We start from the raw sequence: 19,939 nt of genomic DNA on the forward strand, positions 1-19,939 counted from the left end.
TGACCAAGTTTTGGAATAGATCAAAAAAATGTCTATTATCTCCAAGCAGTCTCTAACCTTGCCTTTCTATTTAGTCCATCATATCATCAAGTTCTTTATGTACAATATATCAATTCTGTGCTGATCAATCTTCTCATCTTTGGTCATTTCTGGTTTTGTTATTTAAAATCAGTAATGGGATTATGTGCCTCGGTAGTACCAAAAAGACAAAAACGATGGCAGAAACTGTATGCACAAGTAACTTTGAGCTCTGTCTTGTCACTACTATATAGAGAGTTTTACTTCCTCAAAAAGCAATGGGGACGATGTGGAATGGAGCATGTGCAATAAATTATTCATTAAACACTTTTTGTGGAGAAAACCAGACCTAAGTCTAGAGCAAGAGTTTTCATTACAGACACTTTTTTCAATGGATTGAAATTGATCTCTAAGCAGAATATTTAACCTAGTAGACTTGATTTTCTTAACTACCTCTCATGCATGATTAGGAATAATTTGGGGATTCTCCAGATTCACTGACTGTACATTGAAAATCACTCCTCTTGCAAATGCCTCCAAAAAGCATGATCAGCCAAACTGTCTGGGAAAGGATCAAAACAGAAAAAAAGAAGCTGCAGAACAAGTAAACAGGGTCAGTAAGAAGCAAAAGAAACAGCACAGTCAGACCGTCAAAAATGCAGGTATATAAAATGGAGCAAATAGCAAAAAAAGATAGGAGCACTCATGATGGGATAAAGGACAGCTCTTTCAAGAAGGAAAAGGATGCGGGGTATGGTGGAGCTAGAGGATGCCAAAGGCATGCCACGTGGATGTTTTTCAGAAGTAATTTTGTTTTTCTGATATTCACCTATTGGCACTTGCACTTACTCCTTCTTTTTGCATATGCCCTGGACTCTGCCCTGTCCAAAGGTTTTGCTACTTTTGCTACATGATTCAGGCTGCTGCTGAGAGAAGCTTTAACCTTAAATCAGCTTTAGATGTGTCCTACTTTTGTGATCTGAAAATAAGAAACTCTCAACACTGAAAAGTCAAACTGCTTCACCGAAAAAATGCCGATATTCTGTCTCCTACTGCACACCAAACGTTAGGGCTGCACACACTGACATTGAGCACATGTCTGAGGAGGAACCAACTGTGCTGTGGGGGTGACTGGTGAAGTTTCTTTCTTCAGCCCTGAAACACTCTGTATGTTGCATGACCTGGATTTGTGGGGACCTGTTATTTTGCTCAAGAAGCCACTTTCCATATGATGCTTAAAGAAAGTGAGTATCCCCCTGAAGGACAGAACCTTGAGCCAGGTTATCTTCTTTGTCAGATCTTGTAGCCTCACATGAGGGTTTCCCTTGCTTCTGGGTCTTCTGGTGATGCTTGTCCTTCTATTCCCTCACCAGGAGCTCTGAGGCTGTTGGCACTGAGTGGTCCCAGAGGAAGCAATACCTGCAGCAGCTTCTGGGAGAGCAGCAGCTGCAGCAAAGACCTCACTGGGGTGGCAGCAGCACTAACTGCTTCAAACTGTGATTTAGAGAACACTTACAGTTTAGATCCTTTTCTGTGGTAATTTGGTATGAAAATGAGAAATAAATTTATATCCAGCCATTACTCGTAATAGGAACAATACAAGAAGCAGTATGGTTTTTTCCATTTTTGTGGTGATTATGAGCTGGCTGTGGTTATTTTTAAATGGGTTTCTTACTTCATTAATATAAGTAAATGTGTTAAATTCAATGGTATCTGAGCAGTATGCAGCTAGAAAATAATGTGGCTTATAAAGAATGAGCTATTCACTCATCCTTATAACATATGGAATTGCTTTTATTCAGTTCTTCACTGACCATGGCTTATATAATGAGAGACCGGAAGTGTGCAAGTCATTACTGGATTTATGCATTAAGGAGATGTTAACAAAATGAAAACAGATTTTCAGACAGACATAATTTTCTGTATGGACCACATTGTCCTCGCTTGAGACATTTTTCCTAAAGAGGTTATTCTCTGTATGCATGAAACTGAAGATGTAATTTTTTTCTTGTAACATCAACATGAAAGACTAATGTGTGCACATGTGCCTATAATCTTAAATTGTGGAGTGTCCCACTTCACAAAATCCACAATCATGCCTTAGAGCCCTGAGACTCTGCCCAGAGGGATGCCCAAGATGTGTGTGCCACATTCATATTTAAGCACATCATTGTTAACACCTCCACCAACATGTTCAGGCCTAGACAGAAGTAAGGTCTTGCTCAGATATGAGTAATATCTACTCTTTATTACTAAAATACATATTTCAGCTCTTCTGACTACACATGACATGATACCTATTTACCTCTCATGTCTGTGTACCCAGACATATATGTAGAGTTAATCTCTGATAAAAATGCTGATACCCCAAAACTTTATGTTTCCTAAGAAAAGATGGAGAGCCTTTCTATGCTATACTTCTTGGACCAAGAAGGAATTTTATCTTTATTTCACTAGCACTTTCAGTAAACTACAAAAAGAAAGGTTCACAGTAAAACCTAGTTTTGCTGCTCCTCCCAGGAAAATGGCATGGCAACAGTAATAGCAGCAAATTTAACCAATTCAAGCCTATTCAGGAGAAACTTATTTCTGTCAGGTGCCAGTTTCTCTGATTCTCACCTGCTTAGTTATATGGTCCTTTAAAAAAAAATTATCTTCTGAAATTCCCTTCCAGTTATTCCACTCTTTCTCATTTGCATTATCTGTGGTTATCAGAATACATGTGAGGACAATTTCTGAAAATTACTTAAGCTGAATTTCTATCCTAGGAGGAAGGTCTGGAATATACTGTCTAGAAGAATAATTAATTCCAGGAGAGAGAAATTTCTTTTTAAGAAATTGCATTTACTGTAGGACAGCTGATGCAAAATACTTAAAACTAAGAGCAGAATGTGGTATGTCTGAAAACAGATACTGCAGTATCAGCAGAACTGCTAAGTTTTTGTAGTCATAACTTTTGTGACTGTATAATTTTAAGCCATTTTGAGCTGACTGGCATGAAAAGGGAATCTTTCAGGGTAGGTGGGTAAATAAGCAAGAAATGATAGCAATATTCATGGCAAAGGTTGCACCTATCATTGGATGTGCTGACTCAGGTGAGGCTGCTAGCACTGCAACTATCATAGGAGGTGATCTCATTTGTAGATAGGGATCGTGAAAACCATCCCATGGTGCATCTTGTCCACACATGATCAGCAGCTGTCTGAACAGAGATGATCAACACCTTGGGAAATCATTGTTCTCACATGCTTTGCTTTGAAAATCCTGGATAAACCTTGATTTTTCGAACTGCAATTTGAATTCACCCACTATTTCTTAAGGAATCTGTTACACAGTTAAATACTGATTAAATACTGTTAAATAAAACAATCCATAGGTTACAGGTAAAATAAAAATGGTAAATTTAGATAAAACATAGATAAAAGGTAAAATAAAAAAGGTAAAATAAAAAGGTAACGTATATATGCTACCTATAATACTATAAACTAACATATAGCAGCATATATACTCACAGTATATACTATAATACTCATCTATTAAATGACCTGTTTTAAATGTTCCAAGTGCTCTTCCTCCAAATCTCACTGCAGTCAAGAGAAAGTATGACCAAGGAGCAGGACTGCAAAATGTGAGTGTGGCAAGGTCCTGAGCTGGCTTTGAGGAGAATCTGTCTAGGCATTCTCTTCCAAAAGAAGAGCAAAAATATTTTAAACAGAAAAAGACAGGTTTTAACAAAAGTAGGAGTTTTATTTTTTAAACACCTAGAAGAGAAATAAAAGGATTTTTCAGGTTTCTCATGAGCTCCTTGCAAGCATGTCCTTACTTCCAAGCTAACCAACAGCTTTCTGAGTTATGCCCCTTGGTCCTAGGAGGCTCCTCAAACCCTTTCTGAGAAGTAACTCCAGCTGTCTTGCTCCAAGTCTCTCAAACACTAACTGCTCCAGGTCCCTGCGTTCACACAAAGGAGCAACCCTTGTGCTTCTGTGCCACAGGGTTCACCTTCCTTGGTATTTTTCAATAACACAAATTTATAACAGTCAAATAAAATGAACACCATGACTCAAAAACAGAAACGGAGCTAGGAATCACTCAAGCACCTGCTGACGTTCTGTTTTTTAATCTAAGTCCTAAAACCCTTGTGCACTGAAGAGAAAGGGCAGGGAAAGCTTGAAGAAGAATGAAAAAAGGAAGCTTGAAATGGAGAAATAAGGGCTGTTTCCTTTTAATTCTGGTGCCTCTGAAAAAAGTTACAAATAAATGTTAGAAGTATGTTGTTCACATTGGTCTGATAAATGATACAGGGATTTTTTTTTTTTTTCCATTTAAGGGCTAGTATTTTGTCCTAAAATGCCTGTCAGCTTCTTAATAGATACTTGTTAAAGAGGCCAAGGTCTCTTCTGGTCTGTTTCTCCACAGAATAGGACATCTTAATTGCACTGGGGTTTTCAAATATTTTGGTTTTTTGATAAAACATAAAAAAAAGTAATTAAAAATCAAACAACAAACCTGTCTCACCCTCATTACTCCCTAAGATCTTTTTTGGCTGTTGTTCTGCTAGAAAAATGAGAGTGAGAATAGAATGAGAATTGGCAATGAAAGAAAAACAAAGAAAACCAGAACAATCAGCAGGAAAAAAAAATTGCTAATATTTTATAATTCTTCCACCTAACTTTCAAATGGTAAGGATAAATAATAGAGCCTTAACTAATATTTTAAAGATATTGCCACTTTCAGTCAGAACTGGATGGGAATAATTTATGTTTTCCCCAAGCTATGCAAAAAGAGAGAAAGGAACCAAAACAGCCAGATGTGTATTTTGTGGATGAGATGAGACAAACTGCTGAGTGGAGGCCAGTGGAGCATGTACAGCAAGGATCCTGGAGAATATGATAACTGTCTGTGCAACTGAAGAGAATTGTACATTACATTGATTTACATGTAAAAAGTGCCCATATCACTGCAGGTTTTAGTAGTGGATTTTTTTCTCCACTTCTTTCTTTAGGACGCCCTGTTTTGCTTACTCTTATCTAAGTCTTGCATCTGAAATGGCTGTTTTGCTTTCTTGGCAGGTCACTATAAATTCAAGGGCCAATAGGAAAAGAGCATGGCTGCAAATATGATATTTTGGTCATGATACAATAACCTGAGTTAGAAATCAAGACCCCCAATTTCACTGATATTGTAACTCGTTGGCTCCCTGCGGCAAAGAACATTGTTTTATTTTGTTCTCTTTTTAGTACTTACTTGTCCGCATTCCCGTTCACAGGGTTGTCTACTCTCTAAAATTACTTAATTCTAGCCAGAGACTCTGTAAGGAACAACAGAACATCAAAGGTGACTAAAGGAGGAAAATCAAACGGCAATTAGTAAATCCGGGGAGCAATTAGAGGACATTGGAAGTGCCCTGAGGGAGAGAACAGGACTGAGCTGGCCCACCCTAGCTGAACAGTCCTATTGACTTTGATCAGCCTGGAAAGCCTGGATGAATTAAGGAAGGTCTCTTGATAGCCTCAACCTCAGACAATCTAGCTGAACACACCCTCTTGCCTCTTGGTGTGCTTTGGTATTTGACCTGAAAGTTTGAGAAACTATGTCTTTCTGGTATATTATTTTTAAACACAAACATCCATCTGTAAAAATACATATTCTTCTAAGTGTCCTGTAAAGTATTGCATTCCTTCTGGTTTTCTAAAGACTTTTGTTAAACTACTACTCCAATCAAACTATGGTAAATTGATTTTGCTCCAGAAAAACTGTTGCATTTCACTGGAAGCTAAGGTCACAATGAATAGAGCAGACCATTCCTGTCCCAGATTGTGTCACGTTGGTGAAGTTGCTAATGATTCACCCTTCAGGCTTGTGAGGCTTCTTGCCCAAGCTGTTCACCCAGGCTCAGCTATTGTTAACAGTGAGGTGTCATTGCCAAAGGGCAAGTCAGGTGATGAAAAAAACAGATGATGGCTGGAGGGAATGTCTGAAGACCCCTTGGCCAGCCTCCTGCTGAGATAAGGACTATTGCCAGCAATCTCTCATAGCAGTCATGGCTTTGTCTAATCAAATCTTGAGAATGTCTCAGAAAGATGATTCCCAGCATTTCCATGTAACCTGTGCCAGTGCCACACTGCCATCCTAGTAAAAAATATTTTTACACAATATCTAACCTAAATTTCTCAAACTACAATTTACAACCATTACACCTATTCACTGCTATTATATCATCTGCCACTGCAAAAAAATCACTTTGCTTTATCAATGTTTGTACTTTCTCTTCCAAGTGTCACAGGTTGCTGTTGGATCACAACCTTAACTAAACTTCACCAGATGAAATAAGCGCCGATCCCTCAGTCTATGCTTACAGGTCATGCATTCAGGGCCCTTGGGCATCTTGGTGTTCCTCTTTCTAGCTGTTTGTCATCCCCTTTGATCTGGTAAGGCAGAACAGGATGTGTCCTTCCAGGCAGGACCTCACGTGCACCAGCTGTGGAGGAAAGCATCTTCCCTTGATCTGCTGCCTATGTTTCTCCTGATGATGCTCATTCATTTAAAATTAAGAACAGAAAACAACTACGCTGCTCTGGAGAGTTGTTCACCATTGCCTCCAGGACCTTTCCTAGGATTTGGTATGCCCATGGCTAGGGCCTGGCCCTCCTGCCAGCCAGGAACAGGGCAGCCAGCCCAGGGCATCAAACACATCCCTGGGGACTGGGATGAGCCATGGCTGGGTCAGGATTTTGACCTGTGGTCAGGCCCACAGGGGGAACCGGTGTCCAGCACAGCCCTGGGATGTCTGGGCAGGGCTGTGGGGATGGAGATGGGCTGAAGCCAGGCTGGAAAAGGCAGTTTGTTTAAAAGCAGGTCTGCTTGCCCTCCTAGGATCCCTGGGCTTCCTCACAGCAGCTCCTTCTGTCCAGGGACCAGCTCTGCTCTTCCCAGACTGTCCCAGCACCCCAAGAGCCACGCCCCTGGGCTCAAGGTACCCAGGATCAACACAGTATCCAGATGGGAAGTGGGTACATTCATCTGTTTTCAGAGAGGGCATTTGGCTTTATTTATGATTGTAAAACATGTGGCTAGTGGCTTTGAGCCTCTGAGGCCTCCAGGCACAGCTGCAGAACAAATCATAGCCTGGAATCTCTTCGGGGTGAAGTATTTCCTCAGTGTAGTCAAGGGATTAAACTAATAGCACCCAATTTCCCGCTATGCTGACATTAAGGAAAATTGCTCTGTGGGAAACCAGGAGCTCATTGGTTCAAGTACATTTTCCTTTGGGGAAGTCTCTTCAGTGGAGTTTTCTTATTTTCTTTTATCATCACAGGCAAACCCTTCCACTGTATTTTGGCTGGCCATGTTTCTCTATATTTTAAGTGGCTTGCCAAAGCAGGGCTTAATATTATTTTTTTATTCAGTATTTTTCTTAGCATATAATTTAGAAAGCCAGAAGGATAAAAACAGGTTATCCTCTTGTGCTATCTACTTTTCAAGCCTGGCTTCACTAGCCAGTGGAGGTTGGTAAGTGTTTTACCTCTACTGTGTTACCTGTGAGAGTTGTGTGGAATCAAACCAAAGAAATTATGTCTAATAGATCCTTATAGCACAGTTAGCAATAAACCAAGCTTATGGTTTATTTTCCTAAATAAAAGATAAGGGATAGGCAAGGTCCATTTCCTGCATGTAAAAACTGTCCCTTTGAAAGGGAGAACACATTAAAACACATTGGCTGAAAGAACAGAAATATGTGGCAAATGTAAGTTATACTGGATGATTTAAGATACAGAAAGCATCTTTCCTTGAACACATTCACTAGCACCAGGTAGTCTGGTTGAAGTGAAGATTCAAAGATAATTTGGAAAACAACCTTTTCCTTTTTTTTGTCAGTCACACAGATTTATTATTATAAAGAAACTAAGTGCTTGTTCAGGTGTCTGCAAGTCACCAGGCAAAGTTGCCCAGCACAAACCAGAGCTAGGCACACTCTTGTTCGAACTTGGAGGGAATATTTTTTGTAACTGAACCAGTGACGGAATAATTTCCTCCAGAATTTCATGTTATATTCAGGAAAGAAGAATAGCAGCTTTTAAAGATATCAAGAACATCACTATCCCAGCTGAGAGGAAGGATTTATGAGTATGTGGAGACAACATCCTCAATCTTCTTTGGTGTGCCAGCAGATATCATAAACCCTCGAATGCCCATGGTCAGAGAAGTTACATTGCCTCTGACAGATCTGGCTATGAAGATGCACAAGGTGTTTCAGTAACGATGTATCTGAGTATAGTCTAAGGTTTCTTGGATAGCTGAGAAATGTATGAACAAGCATTTATGAATTTTAATAATTGCATTTATCACACTTGCTGACATGCCATCCAGCTACCCCATGACATTCCCTTTGCATATATAATAGAAATAAAGGGTAAGATTATATGCTTTCAAAACCAGTTCGAGTTCTGTTTCTGCCTTTAAAAAATTAAAGATCACATGTGTTTAATCTTTAGATCCATGTGCTGGTATATTATAATGAGAACACTTTAGATACAAGTTTCTATGGTGCTTCATTAGCGATTTTGTCAATCTGGTCCTCTTAACTGTTATTGTTATTATTGACCAAAAAGTTCTAATTAATAAACTAGGCCATGTTTCAGTGTCTGCTAAGGACAATGCAAAGCATGTTCATTGTCAGGTATCTGAAGATATGTTGAAATGTCTCAAATTCCTGATTTTATATGAAAAGATAGAATGGAGATATAAACTAAACTGAAGAGGATTTGAGTATATTTCTTATGTAAGAAATATACTTATATATTTCTTATACCTGAATTTTTAGAAAAACAAAAGTATTAACTATTTGATCTTTTAAAAAGTTTTTTTAGTACATCAGCAAAGCAAAAGCTATAAAATTAAATTACTGGTATGGAATAAAACCAGCAAGTGGCAGTATTTGACAAAAATTTGAGAGGTAGATAGGAAACTTTTAGAAGCAAATGGAGATTTATGCTATATCTAACTATAAGGTGATCACTTCTGCTAGCATTCAGAAAGAAAGATATCTCATTTCCAGCATAATTTTTGTTTTGTTTTGTTTTGTTAGGTCAACTCTTCAACTAGAAAAATTGGAAACAGAAGACAAATTTCCCATGGATATTTATATGCAGGGTCAACAAAAATGACCCTGCACATTTTATAAAAATTCTTCTATGAAAACTGGCTGAGAATAGAAACATATATCAAAACCATTTGGAAGTTTTATTTATCAGAAACCTTCCTGACACCAATTTAGAATAGCATGCAGTGAATATTAAAATCATACAATCATAGAATTGTTTAGGAAAAGACCTTTAAGATCATTGAGTCCAACCATAAGCATAATACCTCGTTCTTCTGGATTCCACAGAGCATGAAAAAAGTCTAACTTAAATGACTTATGAGGCATCGATAACATATTAACCAAGAGCCTGGAAGTTGCATGTAACAAAGTAAATAGCATGAATGATATAGCACATGTTACAAGTAAATTGCCTAAGGACAGTGAGAATATCTATGCACTTTTATTCTCACTATCAGAATTATGTGTGTAATAACCCAGAGGCTTCTGAGACATAGCACAATAGTCTATCAAGATCCCAAATGCTAAAATCTTTTCAGAACAACTTTAATTTCCTGTAGAAAACATAATTTTAACTATGTACTTTACTTCTGGGGAAAAAAAAAAAAATCATCAGAAAGCACCAAAATTACCTGAAGTAAACTGTCATCGTATTTTCCTAAATGCTACAAATATCCCAATTTGGTGATATCTCTGTATTACTGTGTTTAATTATCTAACCTCAGATGTTCTGCTGCTTCCAGTACAGGCCCTGCAGGATGACAGATTTACAGCTGCCAAGATGCTCTAATGTGAGTGGCATTTCCGCAACAAAAACTTACTTGCGCCAGCATTTGCACTGTGTAGGTCAAAAGTGCCTGAGGTTTTGTAGACCAGGAAACAAATTTCATTTTCAGATTAAGACGTGCATATATCCCAGCACTGATTACAAATGCAGAGGAGGTGATACACATAGCAGCTGCTTGCTGAATTGACATTGAGGTGATGAACTTTTTAACCTGCTAATTCTGTAAATTGTCTTCTACTTCAGACTGGTATCCTCTGCTGTAAAGCAGCTGATGTGTATGTATATGAGTTTCTGAGCAACTTGGTATGTTGAAAGAGAAGACTAAGCCAAGCGCTGCAACAGTATTTAGAAATGCATCCAATTTAGAAGTGTATCTAACTGGTAAGAGTCTTACCTTACTGGTAAGGTCTCTGACCACCCTAGAAACTCAGTAATCATACTGATGGCATGTCAGTAAGCCTCCCTTATCTCCAGACACAGATTGAGCCCACAGGTTCCCAATTAACCGCTGGGGTGGTGAAGGATCTTTTAAAGGATTCAGGACTCATTAGAACACAAACCCCACTTCAATACTTCCATTAGCTAACTACTTTTTTAAGATATAAGCAGTCATGTGTTGCGTTAGAAAAGGAGGCAGAGTGACTCATGAAAAACATAGTCAAAGATAATGAATCAGCGTATTTTTGTTCTGGGCCTGTTACTGATTTCCAGCATCACAGCACACTTACAGGTTCTGATTTTCTTGATTTGACTTAATATTAAAAAAGAAAAAGAAGTGTCCGAAAATCATGCCCAGACTCATGGGCTAAACCCAAGTTTTCACAGTGAGATTCAGAATAACAGAGTCACAGAATGGGTGAGGTTGGAAGGGACCACAATCAGTAATCTGGCCCAACCTCCCAGCTCAGGGAGGGTCGTTCTAGAGCACATGGAACAGGATTGCATCCAGACATTCTTGAATATCTCCATGAGGGAGATTCCACAACCTCTCTGGGCAATCTGTTTAATGAATTACTATAGTTAAGTTTTAGGCAAGAATGGCATCTACATTGTTCCTTGAAGAAAAAGGGATACAGGCAATGCTGCAGAAGTGCCATGGCTTATTTCTGGGGTGGAACTGGGGGTGCTGACATCCATAATTTGTAAGAGAATATGTTGTTGTTAGACATAATAGGTTAGTTGTGATCACTGTTATTGTCACTATAGAAATGATGTGCCAATGCTCACCTGGGATAGGCAAAGGGTTGGAGAAAAGGTATGGGTCTGCTTAGGACTGACATCACATAAGAATGACAAAGTATTTGGGATAATGTTAGAAATCTCAAAGGCAATCTAGCCAGTCTTTTGTTCTCAAGCAAGATTTGTTTTGAGCAAGTGTTAAGATCATGTGAACTGTGGCTGCAACCATTATTCTTCTAAGTGACATTCTGGTGGGTCCTCTTATACCTCCTTGCCTGTGCACTCACCTACCCAAAACTGCCAGCAGAAAGTCATTCAGGGCAAATCTAACAGATTGTCCTGGCTCAGCAGTCAAAGTTGCAGCACTCACAGGGGACGGTCCAAAGGTCGTGTATGTGGGTTTTTCAAACCACGGCAGAAATGGAAATTGGCTTGTTGGACTTGCTTCTTCCCATAAAGGTTTCTCTTTCCCTGATCTTTTTTTCCTCATCTTTTCTCTTTGCTTTTTGTTCCCCCTTCCTCTCCTTACCCCTTCTTTCCCCTTCTCCACTCCCCTCGTTGCCCTCCTTCTCTCCTCTCCCGAGGTGCAAGCTGCCGTCCCGCTCAGGGGGTGCCTTCACCCTTTCCCTTCCGAGCACGGGGGAGCAGCAGCCCCGGGTGCGGGCGGACCCCCCGCCCCAGCCCGTGCCCGGCACTGCCCCGCGGTGCGTGCGCAGGGCGGCGCGGAGCCCCGCGCGGGGCGGGCGCCCATCCCTCCGCCGGCCGGGGCGGGCCCACCGCCGTCCCCTCCTCCAGCCCGCGCCGGGGACGAGATCGCCCCGCCGCCGACCCGAGCGGCAACCGCGGCCGGGAGCGGAGCGGGCGCGACGCGGATCTGCAGAAGCCCCTCTCCTCTTCCTCCTCGCCCCCCCGCCCGGCAGCATGGCCCGGCACGAAGCGGTGGCCGCCCCCAGCCTCTGCCTGCTGCTGCTGCTGCTCCGCAGTGGGGGGCTCTTTCCCCCCGCCGCCGCGCAGCCGCCGCCGCCGCCGCAGCGCGGGAGCGTGTGGTGCCCCAGCCGCTGCCTCTGCTTCCGCACCACGGTGCGCTGCATGCATCTGATGCTGGAGAGCGTCCCCGCCGTGTCCCCCCAGACCACCATCCTGTGAGTACCCGGCGGGGGCTGCCGCGGCGGCCCGGGGCAGGGAGGGGGGCGGAGAGAGGGAGGAAGGGAGGGCAGAGGAGAAGGCGGAGGAGGGGATGGATACCTGGGGAGAGAGGCACTGGGGTGGGTGGTGGCGGAGCCTCAGCTCTTTGTCTGCGGTCGGGGGAGGGGGCCGGACCCGCGGCGGTGGCTCTGCCCGAGGGGCCCGGGTGTCCCTGCACTGCTCCGGGGCTGCGCTCGCTGCCCCCGGCCCTGCTGCCCGCTCGGCCCCGCGGTCCGGCCGTGCCCCTGCTCCTGGCCCGCTCTGGCGGCGCGGGGTCGGGGGGGGGGGTCGGAGCGGTGCCCCTGGTTCTGCGGAGCTCATAGAGGTGGATGTTCTGGTTAGCTTGCGGGCGTTTTGTCCTGGCTTAGTCGTCCCTAGAAGGATTTCAGTACTTCCTTAGTATCCTGCTTAAAAGCATTTTCAGTCGGCAGGGGGATCGACAGGGACATAGGTGGCACTTTTGCTCAATTCTTAGACATGTTGGGGATATACGAGCAAACCGGGACCCAGACCCTGGGCTTTCTGAAAACTAACTCGGCTCAAATTCCTGCAGAGACTTGTGAACATTAGTTAATAACCATTTTTTTTAGTTCAGGCACAAATGTGTCAGTTGAAGTGCCCGGCAGTTCCTCTGGTCGCTGTTTTGGGTGGGATTGCATTGGTGTAAAGTTCAGTATTGACAATGACTGATGTTTAGTTCATATTGATTTGACTGAAACAGTTACCTTTCCAGCCATATTTCTCTGCAATAAAGGCAAAGTTCCAAATGAACATCACACGCTATTTTGTTTCGTGGATTACTAAGAGGAACGGATTTGTTCCATTGACCTGCTTATATGTTACTTGGGCTCAGAAAGCTCTTGGCACCAGCCCTGCCCTTTCCTTGCACACACGCAGCCGTGGAAGCTGAGCAGAGCTCGGCCCTGGGAATTTTCTGCGGGGCCTCCTGTCATAAATTGTGACTTTGTCAGATATTTTCAAAAGGGTTCTATAAAGCCTTGGTCTGTTTCAGCTTCCAAGTATTATTTAATATGAAGAGTACAGTCATTTAACATTAACTGAGTCCCTCTTTGGCAAGAAGTGAAGGCTTTTGGCAGAATGGGATTAGTCCTGCAGTACTTGTAAACCTTTTAGGGAACAGTACAGGAAGTGGGTGGTTAATGTTTCTTACATTTGAAACAAAGTACATTTACAGAACACTTTTTGCCTTGGGATTACAGGAAACCATGTAAAGCTAGTTTTGTGAATCATCTTAAATGTAAAAAAAAAAAAACCTTAGAGTGTGGAGTCAAGTCTTAATGGCTTGGTTTCATCTTAAAGGTAGAAGGGTCTACAACAGCAGAAAGTATTAGATTAAACCTCTCCAGGGTGGAGCTCCCCTTACGGTGGGTATTTATAATGTTGCAGTGAGTCAGAGTGTGTGAACAATGTAAGCATTATACTCGTCTAACTCCACTAATATATCAAATTGTCTAGTATCCCAAATCTGAATTGTCATTCCGGTACAATGTAAGCTACCATGCTGCAGAAGTAATGCAGAAGAAGTTAAAAATATGTTTTCAGCTTGAGAAAGAATGACCACTTTCAAAATATGCCTGCGGATGACCAGCATTCTTCAAAACCTAATGGTGAAAGGTCTTGTAATGATGGTCACTTGTCATCTAGTAATGGGTATTATCCTTTCTGGACAACTGACTGTGGATCTATTATAAATAAAATAGGTAGTAGTTACATCTGTAAATACTCAGTTACTCTTTCTGCTACAGCTTTGCTGAATGGCTGTGAATGGAAAGGAGCTGGGTCAGAAGGTTGTCAGGCAATAGGAATCTTTGGGACAAAGAACAATGGTACAATTTATTTAGTAATCAATAGTTTGACGGTACCAGACATAAATAGCTTACCTGTTTTATATAAATTGCCTACTTTTAGCTATAGGATGTACTTTCAGGATAACTATTACATATCTGAGGTACTCACTGAATTACCAGACAGTTTATCACTCATTTTTTTAACCTGCCTGCAATGTTGAACTGTAGTTCTACACTGCAGTGTTAAGCTTCACAGAGGTAGCCCATCACCCACAGACTGGTGGGCTTTCTATACTCAAGAACAGTTTGTTTTAAGCATGAAAGTAAGCAGTTATTTCATCTCTGGTTTGACTCTCACTGTCACTCTCTTTCAAGTGGAGTCTGTATATTAAATGTATTTTCTTTAGTAGTGGTGTTGATAGATAATTAAAAATAGTAAATTAATTTCAATCGAACACCTTCCCCTTTAAGCTACAAATTTAGGAAATCCTGCAAAGTGTATTGCTGATGGGTCCATTTTTACTGGCACTGGTAAATTCCACATTCTCATCTGTTTTATTTCTTACTTACAACATAGATTGACTGTGCAACATAATTTTGTAAGAAAGCATCACCACAAGTTTTTCCTCATTTATAAGTATTTTGCTGAGTACTGGTTCTGAAAAATGCCCCATTTTGGAAGCTGAGTTGACTTTGCTCTACTTCACATATAATTTGTTGCATGAATTAAAACAGCATGGGGCCCAGACCAATGGTGCAGCCAAGTGTTTTCTCCCACATATCAAAAATGTCTACTCAGGCTCTTTTGAAAACTGTACATAACATTACTAGTTGCTTACCTTGCCAGTGCTACTTCTGGCTGTACATTTTCTCACTCTCTCTTGCTTCTCCCACTTTCTGGCACTTCCCCCTTCCCTGCTGCAGTCTGGGATCCGTGGTGTTACAGTGGGGATACTGCAACACGTGTATCAGACAACGAGGGCCATGGAAAAGAAATATATATGGACCAATTCTTGATAGATGTTTCAGAGATGTTTATTTCTCCAGCCGCATGGCCGGGGCTCTGCTCAGGAACCCCTCAATCACAGGACCCGAGGGTCCTTGCCCGTGCAGGGGAACACAAACCAACCAATGGGGAATGAGGCTGACCAGGGGCAGGGAAACCCCGTGCCTCCCCCCAGGGCCCCTCTCCCAGGACCCCACGGCAGGGGAAGGGACCCCAACACTTCACCCATTTATTTTTAACAAAAAGAGATTTAAAACTTAACATTGAAAACAACTGGATAAACATGAGATAACAAGAACAGCTTCAAAACAAAACTAGCCACCCTCCTGAGTCTTTAAATGTCCAAACAGATTCTCTGGAACATCTTAAGGCTGATAGAAGGGAGACAGGACTCTCTGAGCATGCTTTGTGGGGAAACTGAGGCAGGAGAGGGTTTCTTCCATTTATACCTGTTGGAACTCTAAACAACAATAGTTAATTTCTTCCCTCCCCCTCTTCATCCCCCACTCGGCATTGGAAAGGGATTTTTGGGGAAACAATTGGCAAAGGCATGGTTTTGTGAGGGAAACCATGGGTGAAAAAACGGATTGGGACTACACTGAGGGTAAGAGGATATAGAGTAAAAGGGAAAGGTGGGATTAGGAAATGGAGACTGTAGGGACTGTTTATAATGCAGATGTTGTCTAACATGACTACGATTTTTAGCATATATACTGCCTTTTACAGAAACACCATCAGGCCCAGTGACCTCTGCTGCTTGCAACCCTTTTCTACCTTGCGCAATTTTGAACTCTACTACTTCTCCATCTCCTAAACTTGGGATGCATTTTTCAGGGTTATTCTTTTTAATAGCAGTTCTGTGAACGATTATGTCTTCCTGGTTGTCACATCTTGTTATAAAACCATAATTTTGTTTAACATTATACCATTTTACTATTCCTAAAACCTTAGCTATGATGATTTTCCTTTTTCCGAGTGGCTGCTGTTTTCTGTCTTGCTGCATTTTTGCTCTCTCTTTTTCTTTCGGTCACTCCCATGTTGGAACTGCCAGGGTTGTCAGTGCTGCTGGGGCCATCAGGGCTGCTCGTGCCTGCGTGCTCTTCCTGGGGTCACATTTGGGGCCACGTGGGCCAGGCCGGGCCACTCAGCTCCCTGTGCTCCGTCTCCTCTGCTCTCAGCTGCGCTGCCGCTGCCTGGGGCCGTGCCCACGTATTGGCCAGGACCCCGAGCGACAACCCTCCCGCGCCCTGCTCCAGCGCACATCTCGGCTAGGTGCGGCTCCGCTTCGCCACCAGCCACCACCCACGCGCCGCTCCTCTCACGGGGCTCGCTCCACCATGCGCGGCGCGGGGCCGGGTGGACATTGCCGGGTCGTGCCGCTCCCGCTGCTCCTGGTTCCACTGCCAACACTGCAGCTTGCGTCGCTCCGCCCACGCATGGGAACTGCCTCGCTGCTGCTCGGAGAGTGCTTGGTCCACGTGGCCGAGGCCGCACAGTCCCCGAAGCAGGCTTCTCTTCTCCAGGACACAGCTGACATTGCTAAACAGTCTCGGTAATTAAATAATTTTCACGAAAATATTCTTCCATCAGCATGTATTTTGACTCAGAAATTAACTGTGTCCAAACAGTCTTCCAAAAGTCTTTGGTAAGAATCAAATCCCAAGAAACATAGAAAAAGTTCTTAAACAACCATGAAAGGAAATGTTTCAGTTCCTTTTGAGCTTGAATTAAGCTAAAATTTACAAATCATTGTTCAATAATCTTTTCAAGTTTAAGATAAATGTCCATATGCGGCTCTGAGAGCCAAGAGTCTTTCCACGATTCCTCCATAATTTAGAGATGGAACAGCAAAACAAAAACAAGATGAGAAATCCAGAGTTTACTCACCAATCACAGTCGCTGTCCTTAGGGATCAGTGTCTTGCCAGCATTTCCCCACCATTTGTTACAGTGTGGATACTGCAACACGCGTATCAGACAACGAGGTCCGTGGAAAAGAAATATATATGGACCAATTCTTGATAGATGTTTCAGAGATGTTTATTTCTCCAGCCGCATGGCCGGGGCTCTGCTCAGGAACCCCTCAGTCACGGGACCCGAGGGTCCTTGGCCACACAGGGAACACAAACCAACCAATGGGGAATGAGGCTGACCAGGGGCAGGGAAACCCCGTGCCTCCCCCCAGGGCCCCTCTCCCAGGACCCCATGGCAGGGGGAAGGGACCCAACACCATGGTTTAGATTGCTTCTGCAGGGTGGATTCTGCCCATTTTGAAAGAGCTCATAAGCATGTGGTCTCACCCAACGTGAGATTGTTACCTGGGTAATTTGTTGGATTAGGACCAACATCCCAGTCCTGTGCTGACTTCCCTTAAAAATGGAGACCCATGTCCAAAGTGGTTTGAAAAGCTACTTCATGCCATAAGTACAATCATGGAAATTTCATTTCATTTCTGACGAAATATAGAGTGCTTGTATTCACAGAAATTGCTGAAACGTATTTATATTAAACCATTCAAACAGTTGAGGAATTTAAAATTCTGGGTATGCCCTCTTGCTGTCTCCTCTTCCCATAATTGTATCCTGTCTTACATTTTTTAGGGGATTTCTGTGTTATACAGCAATTTCTTGTATGTGGTGTAGGTAATTCTGACAGGAGACCTCTGAATATTGATGTAATATGTTACTATTTGTATCTAAATGCAATCCAAATCCAAACCTGTCTACAGGACTAGTTACACATACTCAGACCAATACTGAAATTTGTTCGCAGTTTTTCTTGGCAGAACCTCATTGCTCTCTTCTTTCTTTCTAGCTGTACAAACAAAATTGTATTCACTGCATTTGTGTCTAACGGTCTGAAAAAGAAACTAATGTTCGGTTAATAGCAGAAAAGGTAAAAATTGACAAAAATATTTGTCATGAAAGAAAGGGGGACTTGATTTGCACTGAGAATGACATGCAAATTATTGAGGAGAAGAATTTATTTTTAAATAAGTCATTCTGTATTTGCTATGTGTGATTATTACTTTGGATCGCCTGGATGTCTGCTATGAATAAAACACCTTTTCAACATGCAAGTATAATTTTAAGTGATCAAACCTTAATAGGACTTCTTATATTGCAGCCATTCCAGCTGAATAGCTCTTGAAGATAGGCTCTGAAATGAAATTGAAGGGAACAGTCTGTGTTGCTCGTTACTGCTTTTGTTACATAATTCTAACATATTCTCAACATTGGATAGTTTAGGGTGTGTACTTTTTTATTTACTCATTTATCAATATATTTCAATTTCTGGTTTGTAGTGTAAATGTCAGAGGGAAAGGGGGAAGTGTTAGTCATTTGATTTTATGGTGACTTTCTAGAGAGCTGAGTAAGAAGTACTTACATTTTTTTCATCTCTCCATAAGAACTTTTGGTGGAATCTAATGTACGTTCATAATGCCAGTGAAAACCATTATTGATGCTTCCCAAGAGCATCTGTCTTAATACAATTAAAAAACCCACAACACTAAATTACACAAATCACACATCTGTTTGGAGAATATGTGAATCACTAAAGAGGTAGGGGTAATGGAAATGTAATGACATTTTGCATTTCATTGTTGATTTGTGCTAACATTATACCTCTTAGCAGAGGCATTTAGGAAAATGAAATGGCTGATATGTATGGAGACTGTCAGTGCAGGAGTCTCTGGGCTGTCATAGCAGAAATCTTACTGCACACTGCAGATCTGCAGTGATCTGAAATGATGCATTTTCAGCCAGCAAACAGCCATCCCATTTTCATCTGAAAAATAAAAGGTCCTCGTGTCTGATTAGATCTTTAAAACCCTTTTAGAAAAATTCAAGTAGATTAAAATTAAGACAAAATAAAATAAATCCACCTCATCACTGTGAAGGGCAAAGGATTGCAGTCTCAAATGTGGACAGTGAGTAAACTTGATTGCTTCATGGGTGAACATCAATTTGCATGTAGGAATTAGTCAAGAAATATGACACCAGAAGATTTAATTCAAGATGCAGAGATTTGTACATACTTAATGTTAAAAAAAGAAGTACAGATATAAGATTTCTTTGAAGGGTTTGAAAATAACTTAATACTGACACAGATATTGACAGACTCCTGGCTGGGCAGCAAACTGCATTTGATGCCAGTGATGATTTGCTTGAATGACACAGAACAGTGGATAAAGCACAAGATTATTTCAATAAAAATAATCTTATGTCTTCCTTTATAGAAATTTTATGAACAAGTGAAGAATTCAATTGGAGATTAAAACACCTATATTTACATCTCTATACACAGGAGTTTACAGCTGTATTTGGTTTGTGAACTTCCCTTCTAATGAGTAGCAACTCTGCCAGTACAGTTCATAGTGCCTGGAGCAGAACTCAGGTCACTCAAAAAGGGACACCTTTATTTGAAAAAATAATTTCTAGCCTCAGAATATCTTCCCCAAAAGGACCCAGGTCCCAACTGGGCCTGTGCCACAGCTGCTTGCCCTCAACAGATGTTTCAGATAGTCTAGGACATCTAACCACCAGCAGGCACCTGCCTTGTCAGACAACTGAATTAAGTAGCTGATTGGGCAGTTTATTAATTTATTTGTTCCTTCTCCAGCATAAATGTGTTGACTAGTCTGTTGACAGTAAAAGGAGATTAAATGTCTGTATGTAGATGTTGGTATTTGTCCAAACCAAAGTTTAAAGTATTCTTCAGATGAGAATGCTTTTGTAGAATTTTCAACAGAAAGAAACTTGTAGGTTACGGGGGTTCTGGGGGTCCAGTCGGGACGGCCGGACGTAGACGGTGACGGATGGAGACGAGAGATCTCTATAGGCAGGTCTTGGGACA

General features: G+C 41.8%; 1 protein-coding gene across 3 annotated transcripts in view; it reads left to right on the plus strand.

Moving 5' to 3' along the window:
• The first annotated feature begins 11,890 nt into the window (after positions 1 to 11,890).
• PXDN (peroxidasin) overlaps positions 11,891 to 19,939 on the plus strand; it is an 88,405-nt gene continuing 80,356 nt past the window's right edge. For all 3 annotated transcript variants that reach the window (XM_048297626.1, XM_048297627.1, XM_048297628.1), the window contains exon 1: positions 11,891 to 12,226. In XM_048297626.1, coding sequence (XP_048153583.1) covers positions 12,006 to 12,226 — 221 coding nt within the window. In that variant the 5' untranslated portion in view covers positions 11,891 to 12,005. The remainder of the gene's footprint in view (positions 12,227 to 19,939) is intronic.

This window comes from Corvus hawaiiensis, chromosome 3 (genome assembly GCF_020740725.1).
Source record: "Corvus hawaiiensis isolate bCorHaw1 chromosome 3, bCorHaw1.pri.cur, whole genome shotgun sequence".
NCBI classification, from domain to species: domain Eukaryota; kingdom Metazoa; phylum Chordata; class Aves; order Passeriformes; family Corvidae; genus Corvus; species Corvus hawaiiensis.